The 12,466-nt window shown below is 41.9% G+C and overlaps 1 protein-coding gene across 3 annotated transcripts in view; it reads right to left on the bottom strand.

Moving 5' to 3' along the window:
* ZNF131 (zinc finger protein 131) overlaps positions 1-12,466 on the bottom strand; it is a 41,231-nt gene that overhangs the window by 10,374 nt on the left and 18,391 nt on the right. For 2 of the 3 annotated variants that reach the window (XM_084628842.1, XM_084628841.1), the window contains 2 exons: positions 9,835-10,523; positions 182-312 (listed from right to left, as the gene is read on the bottom strand). In XM_084628842.1, coding sequence (XP_084484968.1) covers positions 182-312; positions 9,835-10,523 — 820 coding nt within the window. The remainder of the gene's footprint in view (positions 1-181; positions 313-9,834; positions 10,524-12,466) is intronic. The other variant, XM_084628843.1, reaches the window with a different exon arrangement.

Genomic DNA, 12,466 nt, shown 5'->3' with positions numbered 1-12,466 from the left:
TAAACAGTGGGAGCCACACCCTTCTGTTGGCAGTAAGAGAAACAATGCCTACTGTTTCTTACTTCGCTAAACTAAACAATTTTAGTAATTTTAAAAATAAAATTACTTGGCATCCAACAGTTTTTTAAATTTCCCCTCCCTCCCACCAAGACTCTCTCCTCCTGTTGCTTCCATTACATACCTGACATTCATACAGCTTCTTTCTTCCCTTTTTAGCTCCAGCACCGGATTGACAGGCTGTCAAATGACATTTGAGTGTGCTATTTCTAGCAAAACGTTCATGGCAATTTGGACATTCAAATGGTTTTTCACCTGTTAAGACAGATAAGAATTTATGGAGGTATAGGAAAACAAATCAATTCTACTGGAGTTGGTTTTTTGTTGTGTATATAGATTTTAGTAACTTGGTAAATATAATTTAAAGATTTAGATATAATCTTTTAAAGAGGCAGTCACTGGGATTGTTCCAATAGAAACAGCCATTTCATTTAATACATTTTATATAGAAACCAAAAGGGCAGAGAAAACAATGGTTGAGTAGATTAATTTTTCCACAGCTGGGAGCTATGATGATTTTGACATAACTGCTGATTACATTTTAAATGGAATCTTTAGTTTAATGAAAAACTCATTTTTGATAAGAGCTTGGTTACATTCAAGTATTATCTTGATTTGCTGAGAGGAAATACAAGCAATGACTGGAACTAATGACTAGAGCAATGACTAGAGCTCTGCATTACTCACTCATGTCCAGTTTAACATACAGAAATATTCATCATGTACCAAGAACTGTGAAGACTATTTTTTGTTTTAGAGTTACAGGAAGTCAGTATGGATCCTCCTAAAAAATAGTTGAAACCTTCCAGGAAAGAGATATAGCTGCTGTCATGGGCAGTTCACTGAGTGACATCTCTCAACATGCAGCAATAATCAGAAAATAAGACCATAAGATACACTGAGAAGGCAGCAGAGACCATTTGGGGGGCGCAGGGGGAGAAAACAACAAGAGCAACAAATTCCACAATGGGTCATCCTAACCTTCAATGCTACATACAGTTTGGTCAGCTCATTTCCAACCAGATACAGCAGAAAAAAAGTCCAGTGAGAAGCAGTGAATAAAAACATGATTAGAGACTTGCACAGCAGGAGAGATTCAAAAGATGGCTGTTTTATTCAGCATGAAAAGGACAAAAAAAATTACAGAAGCTAGGATTGAGGTACAAAAAGAACATCAGTCTCAATGAAAGTAAAAATCAGGAATTCCTATTTGTCTCTCTCATCATACAGAAATGAAATTATATGCATGAAATGAAGTTAAAAAGTGGAACGTTTTAAAATTAAAATAAGAAAGTATTTTCTGAAATTCAAGAGATAATCCACCCATGACACTTGCTGACAAAGTCTAGTTTTCAATGATTCACTGTCAAACTGGAAGGATGTATCTAGTGGGGTCATGCAGGAGTCTATATCCTAGGAGTGGGACTATTCAGTATTTTCATTCATGAGTTAGATAATGGTGGGGAGAGTATGTTTATAAAATCTACAGATGACACCAAGCTGAGAGGGGTTGCTAGCACTTTGGAGAATGGAATTAGAATTCAAAACGACCCTGACAAATAGAGAATTGGTATGAAATCAACAAAGGGGAGTGCATATTATTGCACTTGGAAGGAAAAATCAAATGCACAAATACAAATTGGGGAATAATTCATTAGCAGCAGTACTGCTAAAAAGGACCTGGGGTTTATGGTGCATACAAACTGAATATGAGCCAACAACGTGATGCAGTTGTGAAGAATATCATCATTCTGGGGTGTATTAATAGGAGAGTCGTACCTAAGACATGGGAAGTAATTGTTCTACTCCACTCAGCACCACTGAGGCCTCAGCTAGAGTAGTGTGTCCAGTTCTGAGCAACACCCTTTAGGAAAGATATGGACAAACTGGAGAGAACCCAGAGGAGAGCAACAAAAATGACAAAAGGTTTAGAAAACCTGACCTATGAGGAAAGGCTAAAATAACTGAGCATGTTTAGACTTGAGAAAAGAAGACTGAGAACCTGATAATAGTCTTCAAATAAGTTGACAGCTGTTCCACAGAGCAGTGTTTCTCAACCTTGTTGATACCAAGCACTGGCTTGTTGCCTTCCTAAACTGTGTCAGGGAAATCTCAGGGACCGGTGCCAGCCCACAGACTGGTCATTGAGAAACACTGATATAGAGGACAGCGATCAATTGTTCTTGTTCTATCTTTAGTGGACCTGGAGAAGTAATGGGATTTATCTGAAGCAAGGGAAATTTAGGATAGATATTAGGAAAAAAATTTCTAACTACAAGGATAGTTAAATTCTGGAATAGACTTCCAAGGAAGGTTGTGGAATCTTTGTCATTGGAAGTTTTTAAGAACAGGTTAGGCGAACACCTATTGAGGAAGGTTTAGGTTTACTTGGTCCTGCCTCAGTGCTGGAGGATGAACTAGAGCAGGGGTGGCCAACCTGTGGCTCCGGAGCCATATGCGGCTCTTCAGAAGTTAATATGCGGTTCCCTGTATAGGCGACAAGAAAAGGAGGACTTGTGGCACCTTAGAGACTAACCAATTCATTTGAGCATAAGCTTTCGTGGGCTACAGCTCACTTCATCGGATGTAGCTCACGAAAGCTCATGCTCAAATAAATGGGTTAGTCTCTAAGGTGCCACAAGTACTCCTGTTCTTGTTGCGAATACAGACTGACACGGCTGCTACTCTGAAACCTGTACAGGCAACGACGCTGGAGCTACAGGCGCCAACTTTCCAAAGTGCCGGGGGGTTCTCACTGCTCAACCCCTGGCTCTGCCACAGGCCCTGCCCCCACGCCACCCCTTCCCGTCCCCTCCCCTGAGCCTGCAGTGCCCTCGCTCCCCTCCACCCCAGCCTCCTGCACGCCATGAAACAGTTCATCGGGGAGGGAGGGGGAGGCGCTGATCGGCGGGGCTGCTGGTGGGTGGGAGGTTCTCGGAGCAGGGGTGGGGGAGCTGATGGGGGGCTACTGATGTATTACTGTGGCTCTTTGGTAATGTACACTGGTAAATTCTGGCTCCTTCTCAGGCTGGCCACCCCCAAACTAGAATGTTTCTCAAATATGGCCACTGCATGTGTCCACCAGCAACTTTTCTTGTGGCCACAGCCTCCTGAGTGATGATTGGGGGGTGGGGGAAAAGCAGTGGCCCCTCCCTCAGGGCTGCCAGCAGGGCTTTGGGCCCTGCCCCCCCGGAGACACAAGCTCTGGAGGAGCAGGCAGATGGCGAGTTCCTCATCTTCCTAGGAGCATCCTTCATCCTTGGGGCTTTGGGCTCTGGCCAGGGGCCTCTGACTCTGCTGCAGGCCCCAGATTCCATCTGTGGGGTTTCAGGTTCCATCCTTCGCCTTGGCAATGGGCTCAAACCCTGGGCTCACCTCTCCTCCCCCATCTTATCTGGCCCCTGCTGTCTTCTCTGTCCCCGGGTTTCAGCCATGTGGTGGCAGGCTCTGTCTCCTGATAGCAGGGCTTCGGGCTCGGCCCCAGCCCTGGGATCCAGTCACAGGGCTTCAGGCTTGGCCCTGGATCTAGTTGCAGGGCTTCGGGATCGGGCCCCAGGATCTGGCCACGGGGCTTCGGGTTCAACCCCAGCCGCATGGCAGCAGGTGCTTGCCAAGGGCTTGCCAAGGGCTCACCCCTCCATTACCCCAGGCACCTGCTGCGTCCCCCGTCCTCCCATCCATCCCTCCATTGCCCTGGCCCCCAATGCCTCCCTATCCACCTCCTGATCCAGGGCTTAATTTCTCCCCGGGCTTGCCATGGCTGAGTAAGTCTGCTGTGAAAAAGTTAGATTTGTATGTTTGTTAATATCATTTTTCACAGCAGCGGACTTACTAGCTAGCAAGTCTAAAAATAATAAGCAACCAAAAAAGGCAACAGAAAACAACAAAAAAGACAAAGCACCTTATTTATGTTTCTATTCTGTTTAGATCCAGGAAAGAATAGAGCAGGGGTTCTCAAACTGGGGGTCGGCACCCCTCAGGGGGGTCACGAGGTTATTATATGGGGGGTCGCGAGCTGTCTGCCTCCACCTCAAACCCCGCTTTGCCTCCAGCATTTATAATGGTGTTAAATATATATTAAAAAGTGTTTTTAATTTATATGGGGGGGGTTGCACTCAGAGGCTAAACTGCACATTGTTGTTATTATTGAGTCTTCAAAAAAACAACCACCATACATAAATAAATTACAATTATTTGGATATGTATAGGAATAACAAATAAATATCCACATAAAGTTAATTAAGTATTTTAGGAAAAAAATTGTCAGCGCAGCCACCAGCAGGAGTTGGTCACCACACTCTGGGGCTGCCAAAAAATTTGTGAGAGAACCCCTGAACTAGATATCCTCACAGGTCCTTGCCAGCCCTCCATTTCTATGATTCTATAATATCTGAAGCAAATTGTTCAGTAAAATTCCAAAGAGGATAAGACATTGACACGTACAACAGCACTTGTAGTTATTCTAGTTAGGACAGAAATTTAAATGGCCGTCAGTCACTCAGCAAAAATTTTCAAAAGTGCTTACGTGACTTAGGCGTGCAAGTCCCAGTGAGTGCCTAACTCACTTTTGAAAATGGGATTGAGAACCACAGTAAAATATAATAATAATCAGAAGGAAAACATTAAGTAAAAATAGTGAAATATTAAAGAGTAAAATGTTAATGAGCATAGAAAATTCAAAGGAACTGTTGGAATCTATTCACCATCAACATACAATCCAAATCCCAGGATCTCTAATATTTAGACAAGAATGGCAGTAGACACAAAGAGTTCGGCACATGAATTTTAGCCCAAATAGTCTCTTATGCAGGGGGATTGGAAACCCCAGAGAAACAAGGAACTGACCCCAACAATCTGCACATTATTCATCCTCAGCCCAAAGAGCTATATGTATTGTAGGGGATGAGTTGGGGGTCAGCGATAACTTATGCCTTGGCCCTGTGCCAAGACTGCACCGGGAGACCTCTGCTCCACTGCAGTTTCCTGGCAGCAAATTGCCATCAATCTTGCAGGTCAACAATTCTGGGCTTTGCGGAAGCAATGTCAGGAGCGTATGTGGGAAAGGAGAGTAAGTCCCAGAGTGGAGACCAAGACCAAAATCAAATCAGGCCAAACCCACACTTTAAACTTCATCGGTAATCCAATCTGAATCCAGGACTCATTTACACGTGTGTCTGGAGCAAACCACTGCTCAATAAGTGGGCAGTCTCATTCTATTATTGCTGGGAAGTTCTTTAACAGTCTTCAGGTATATTCTTATGTACAGCACATTGCAGTAATAATCTCAAGATGACAACATCATGGACAACTGTGGCAAAGTCTGATGCCCCCTCACCCCCCTAAAAAGTTTACAACCTGCTTGTCATGTGAAACTAGAACAGTGCTCTTGCTCATTGCTGCTACCGGGAGCTCCAAGTACAGTCAAGGAGTCAACACGATCCCCAGGGCTGAAAATCTCAGTAACAAAAACAGTGGCCAGACTTCCGTAAATATGACTGTCTGTCATTTCTTTCTATTCCTTCAACCAACACACAAGCATACTTCAGTCGTATCCAGACTGAGCTTGAGCAAATCAGCTCTCATTCAAAGACAGCCGATAGATTTCAGTCAGCACTTGATATTTGTCCATCACCAGGACGAAACTGAACCAAGCAAGTAGCTATACACATTGACTTTTTGTTTAAGATTACAAAATACAAAGGAATGCATCTTTAACCAGTAAGTTACTGCATTAATATTTAAATAACGTCTAGATAGTGGAAAGTTATTAGTAAACCCAGTTATTTCGGATTTCTCATAAACATACCCGACACTATTTATAAAGTAGAGTTTCTAGGAATATTAATTGAAGTTTTCACAAAATGTCAGTTTTCCCCACATGCTTTTATGGACAATCTTACCCAGGTTTGACAGAGTACTCCTTGTGAACTATGACTACTATATAGATTCACTACTGAAGTAGAAACAGAAATTGATTATTGTACTTCAATAAGTCTAACTTTTGTTACAGTATCATTAGCCCTCTCCACCAGCTTTCCCTGAATATGATCTATTTCCCCAAAGAGCAGTGGTGGGCAACCTGTGGCCTGTCAGGGTAATCTGCTGGTGGGCCACAGGACAGTGTTTACATTGACCATCCGCAGGCATGGCCACCTGCAGTTCCCTGCTCCCGGCCAATGGGAGATGCGGGAAGCGGTGCGGGCTGCAGGGACGTACTGGCCGCCGCTTCCCACAACTTCCATTGGCCAAGAACGGCGAACCGTGGCCACTGGGAGCTACAGACGGCCGTGCCTGTGGATGGTCAATGTAAACACTGACTCGCGGCATGTCAGCGGATTACCGATTGCCCTGTGTGCGGCCCGTGGGCCACACGTTGCCCACCACTGCCACAGAGCAAGCAAAATAAGTCAGCTTCCGGTACTTCTCCAGGACCTATTTTTTGCCTTTAATATTTTCACCATGATTAGAAGTTTATAAAGCTTCTCTGAATCTCATTTCCTATTTTTGTGCATTATCTTTCTTTCCTCCCCAATTTTGTGCATTAACTTTTTTGCCCTACCCAATTATTAGCATTAAAAATTATGGAGTGTTTTATATATAAAAATCCTTTAGAAGGCTATTGTACATAGATATAGGATATGAAGAGGCTCGTTTAAAAATTTCTTTTAGTTTTTTCAAATAGTCTAAGTCCTAAAAAAAAAAAAAACTCCAAAAAGTTCTTTCAATCTTAGTTAAATAGTCAGATGCACTGAATGTAATATCATTTGTTAATCAAGTGATAAACTGATTTAGAGACGCCCACCAATTTTATTTTGTTAAAAATTCAGAAAGATCCCAATGCTGAGAGACATTGAGCATCCATAATTCCCAGTAAAGGCAGTAAGACTTGTACGTGTTCAGTCCCTCCTTTTGTTAGCTGACCCTAATGTTTTGCCGCAAGATCATGCTTAGGCAAATACAGTGAGTTAATTGCTCTTAGTTACAAGCGCTATATTTTTTCATCTAAATAAATAACTACTGTTCTTATTCTGAGTAATACCAAACTAGCCCGACTATACATACATCTATTGCTTTAATTTAGCTCAGTAAAATTCTATTCCATTGCAATTTATGATGGGCAACTGAAATTTCATTGTTTTCTCTTTATTATCAGAAATCATGATAAAAGAGGAGATGAGTGAGTGGATTCTTTTTCCTGGTCTGGGAAGTTACGATGACAATTTTGGAAGTTAGTACTTCACAGGATTAATCTGAACAAAAACAATTTAGGTTTAGAGACACAGAGCACATTCTAGAAGCTTATGACAAAGACAGCTGATGGCTGGCCTTATAACTTTAGCTAGAAAGGAAAAGCTTTTCCTATTATTAAGTTGTATGCAGTTATTAGTACTAATTGGAAATTTGTTAATTTGTAACAACTGAAGTCAATTTGTCACTTGATTACATATGCATTTATCTTGTCATTGTTAATGCACAACATTATTAGTGTTAAATACTTGGGGAGAAAATTACATCTTCTGCTTCAAATTCAGTTTTTACACTGTGTGCTACACTGTACTCTCCAAATACTAGGCCTGATCCAAAGATGACTGAAATCAATGGGAGTCTTTTCACTGATCTCAATGAACAATAATAGTGGAGTGCTCTATCCAGTTGAGCCCAACGTACATAAAGGTTTTAACTACTTTTACTTTGTTTGCCTCTTTTTTACATTCCAATTTTGCTTTCCTTCTAATAATTATTTCATTAATGTGAAACAATTCAAAAAGATATGGCAGCAATTAATAAATGGGAATTGCCTTCTACATACTTGCAATATAACGGCCTTAAACTAAGCCCTTTTGCTGGAACACCAACCTAGGCGTAATGACATACCAGCTACTTTGGCAATCTGACCAAATATTGTCCTTAAAGCTGTCATGAACATTTTCTAAGAGAGAAACCTATAATAAGTTTATACATAGCTTGGTCATAATGGATGAAATCTACCACACTACACAGGGACCTACACAAGCCCACTGACGTCTCTGCTCAGCAGTGGGTGGAGGCAAAAAGGGTGTAGATGGAGCATGCAGCGGAAGCCCTCTCTATACTGCTTGGACACAGAAGAGGTTTTTCCAAAACCTTTCTACATTAGTTGTAAGTAGACAGGAGCTGGGCCACTGCTCCCGTGGCCAGGAAACTCACATATGGGTGCAAAGAAGTTTTAGTTCAGAACCTAGCATAGTAGCCTTGGAAGACCTGTGCTGCTACCCCACATCTACCCACTAACGTGTTACTGGACTACTCACTTAGGTAAAGTGACAAATATGCTTAAGTGTTTGAAGGACCAGGGCCCATGCGAACTGTCACATGTTCTCAGGGCTAATAAAGTATTTGTATGGTGCTTAATACTGCAAATATGGTAAAGTAATAAAAATGTAACTCTTTTTACAGCAGGACCACAGAGAGCATGGTAGAGGCACTTAACGATCTCTGTATAAGGAGGGGAAAAATGAAGCAGTGTAATTTAAAAAGCAAAAGTTACCTCCTGTAATGATCCACTGTAGTCTAAAAGCAACATTCTGATCTCAGGTTTCAGAGTGGTAGCTGTGTTAGTCTGTATCAGCAAAAACCATGAGGAGTCTTTGTGGCACCTTAGAGACTAACAAATATATTTGGGCATAAGCTCTGATGAAGTGGGTTTTAGCCCACGAAAGCTTATGCCCAAATAAATTTGTTAGTCTCTAAGGTGCCACAAGGACTCCTCGTTGTTTATTCTGATCTCAGTCATATAGGGGTTTTTTAAAATCAGTGTAACTCCACTGGGTTAAGTAATCACATACTAAGTATCAAAAGAGTTAATTTTTTACTGTATGTTGCCTATATTTGCATAACTTGCTTACCCAAACTACTATATTAATAGGCATTTGTTTAAGAATTTTCTGCTGGTTTATGATAGAGTGTGGTAGGTTTGCTTAGTGGACTTATTTTTTTCAGATGAATTTTCTACTGAATATCACTTTGTTTGACGAACTGGAAGTTAATTTGGTTCCACAAGTTTATTCCTGAATTGGATACTTGTTTTTCAGATGAGTGTCACTCTTTGTATGTTGTTTTTTTGAAACAAATACAATATACTAAATTTAAAAACACATTTATTTCTTTAGTAGGCTTTTTTTCAGTAGGTGGCTAAGTGAAATTCGTGAGTCAGTATTTTAAGTAAGTTGCATTCATTAAGATCTACATTCACTGCTATGTAAATAAATTGTTCACATTTTGTCATAGTGGAAGCCCAGCATTTCTAGCTTTCTTCAGTCTCACGATTCTATACAGCAGTTGTTCCCAAACTTGTTCCACTGCTTGTGCAGAGAAAGCCCCTGGCGGGCCAGGCCGGTTTGTTTACCTGCCGTGTCTGCAGGTTCGGCCAAAGGCAGCTCCCAGTGGCTGCGGTTCGCTGTTCCAGGCCAATGGGAGCCGCTGGAAGCAGTGCGGGACGAAGGACGTACTGGCTGTCGCTTCTAGCGGCTCCCATTGGCCTGGAGCAGCGAACCACAGCCACTGGGAGCCACAATCGGCCGAACCTGCGGTTGCGGCAAGTAAACAAACCGGCCCGGCCCGCCAGGGGCTTTCCCTGCACAAGTGCCGGAACAAGTTTGGGAACCACTACTATACAGCTTTAGAAAAATATTTGCAACAAATCTTGCACACTCTCCCCTCTTATTTCCCCCAGTCCCACAAAACAGGCAAACACAAAACCAAAGGAACAGATGTATACTTGAAATACAGAAACGTTACCTGTGTGTTTCCGAAGGTGCTCTTTAAAATGTCCAAAGTGGTCAAACTGTTTATCACAGTACTGGCATACGTGTATTTTTTTGCCAGGTCTTTGCTTCTTGCTGGCTCCACCTTCATCAAGGTGGTAACAGGTGAGGTGCTGTTTCAAGGCACTCTCTCGAAGGTACCTTTTATTGCATATGTCACATTTGTAACTCTCAGTGGAGTGTGTTTTCATGTGTTCCTTAAAATGGTAAAACAATTTAAACGAACGGTTACATTTCTCACAGTGGAATAAATTGTTCATGTGTGACAGCTGAAGTTCCACAATTTCAATACCTTCTACCTGTTTGCATGTAGGATCAGTTGCATTGTCACCTTCTTCTTGGATCTCGCATTTTCTTTCCCCCTGACGGTACTTGCTGGTGATATCTGCCAAAAGAGCCAAAGCAGACTCGTCTGACGTATCCGTAGTCTGTATATACTTTATGGACTGTTCTGCAGAAGCTACTTCTTCCAGGGTTTCAATGCTATCATCTTCCACTTCAATTGTCCCTTCAGCAATCTCCACCTCAATTTCAACAGGCTCTGATTCTGCAGATGGCAATGTTTCTGTGATGACATTGGAGGTTTCGGCTATCTTCCTCTTTTTGGTTTTATTTTTACCTTGTGTTTTATTTGATTCTAGTGGTGCCGAATTTTCTTTGTTCCTGTAAAGTGTGTGTAATAGAACATTGTAAGGATCCAAAACCACCTACATAATAATTTCTGCAATATACTGAATTTACACATGAGATCATTCAAAATAGGTAATAAATCAGTAATAAAGTGTTTGAAGAGAATGCATGTTCTGAAATACCATGCAGATGGTTACATTGTAGATTCAGGAATGCATCAATCCTTAATCCATACTCTTTACTGCTGAACCATCAGGGCTAATGGAGTGTGGCCTGGGATGGAGAATCTGGACCGCCGCCCCTATTTTATAACTAAGTGAGATGACCAAAGTTTTGTTTTAGATTTTAAATATTCCACCCACTCTGGACTGATCTAATACCTATCTGCAAGAACAATGAATGGACAGGCCCATCAAAAACCAACCAGCCTCACTGGTTAGACAGAAATTCAGAGACCTTGGAAAATGCTGCACTTGAGGCTTCAGTGGAGAGAAACTCCAATGGGGGAAATGGAAAAAAGGTGACCACCTCACATGATATGGCAATGAACCAACCCCAGGACCACATATGTGAAAAAGAGGTGAGGAGAGGGAACTCACTGTCTGTCTGTCTTTGGAGACAACGTGGGGTTGAGTCTCTGACAGAGTGTCAGAGTGTTTAACTGTCTTAAACATAAAAGATTGTCCATCTCCTCTGTAACTGAGCTGAGAATGCCTTATCTAGTTTAGGTTATATGAAGTGTAAATCTAGAGATATTGAGCAAACACTGTAATTCCACTTTTCTCTCTATTTTAATAAGTCATCTTTTAACGAGAACTACTGTTGTGCGCGTATTTCATGCATTCTGTCCCAAAGGAGAAGAAAACACTGCAACTGGTAAGATGTTTGTGAAAACTACACCCTGCTCAGTCCGGGGCCATGAGTAAAGGTGTTGGATCCCAGGAACATCAGGCTGCTGTAGACGAACACACGTGGAGAAGCCAAAAGGACCAAGCAGGAGATGGTGGTGGTGGGATTTGGTTTTCAAGGCCTGTAGTACAAAACCCATCGTACTATACCGAAGCACTGAAGCCTTCCAGCACAAAATGTGAAATTCACCCCTTGCAAAGGGCCAGCTCAAGGACTTTAGTTCTCAAAATAGGAACTGGGTGAGATTTGTGTGTGTCTAGGATTGGTCCACACTCAGTTGCATACCGATTCAACTATTTTGGTTGCAGCGGGAGGAGAGGGGTTATGTCCTGGTTCCAAGTCCACAGAAGGATAACATAGGGTAAGTGCTGGCATGGTGGAGAGAAAGTGGTACTTCCTTACCACAATCCTAGTTCCTGGCAGCCCAGCCTGCGAGTAAGAAGCCAGGATAAGGAAGAGTATCCAGCTCTCTTACAGAGTAGTGAAGAGCGAAGGCCAATCTATCCCTTCCCCCTTTATATAAAACGTTAATGAGGGCATAAACCATAATATGATGCATTTATATAGCGTATTTCATTTGAGAATCTAAATGCACTTCATTTGATATAACATTTAACTAATAAAATCCATATAAAATTGAAAACAATATCTTAGAAATGCCTGAGAAAATAGGAGCTTCTTAGTATGACTTGAAGTTCAATAAATGCAGGTTCTAGCAGATCTGTGAGGTAAGGAACTCACTGTGCATCCCCTCTCCACAATCCCCTCCCATTTGAGCCAAAGGAGTTTAGCTCATAGTAACATTTAGAACTGTGCGAATAATGGATTTTTGGCAATTCTGAAAATTCAGAAAAAAAAATCAGTTCAGGTTGAATGAAAACCAAAATGTTTTCAGAATTTTCATTGAATTGGAAGTCAGAAACATTTTGTTTTGGGCCTTTTTAATAAAATGCAAAGGAATTCAAAAAACAGAGGAGGAGATGGTGGTGGTGTCCTTATAACCAACAGCCCTGTGGTTAGGGCATTCACCTGGGAGGAGGGGGAATATCCATGTTCCATCCCTGCTC

This window comes from Lepidochelys olivacea (genome assembly GCF_965140295.1).
Source record: "Lepidochelys olivacea isolate rLepOli2 genome assembly, chromosome: 5".
NCBI classification, from domain to species: Eukaryota; Metazoa; Chordata; order Testudines; family Cheloniidae; genus Lepidochelys; species Lepidochelys olivacea.
This window is presented reverse-complemented; position numbering and strand designations above follow the sequence as displayed.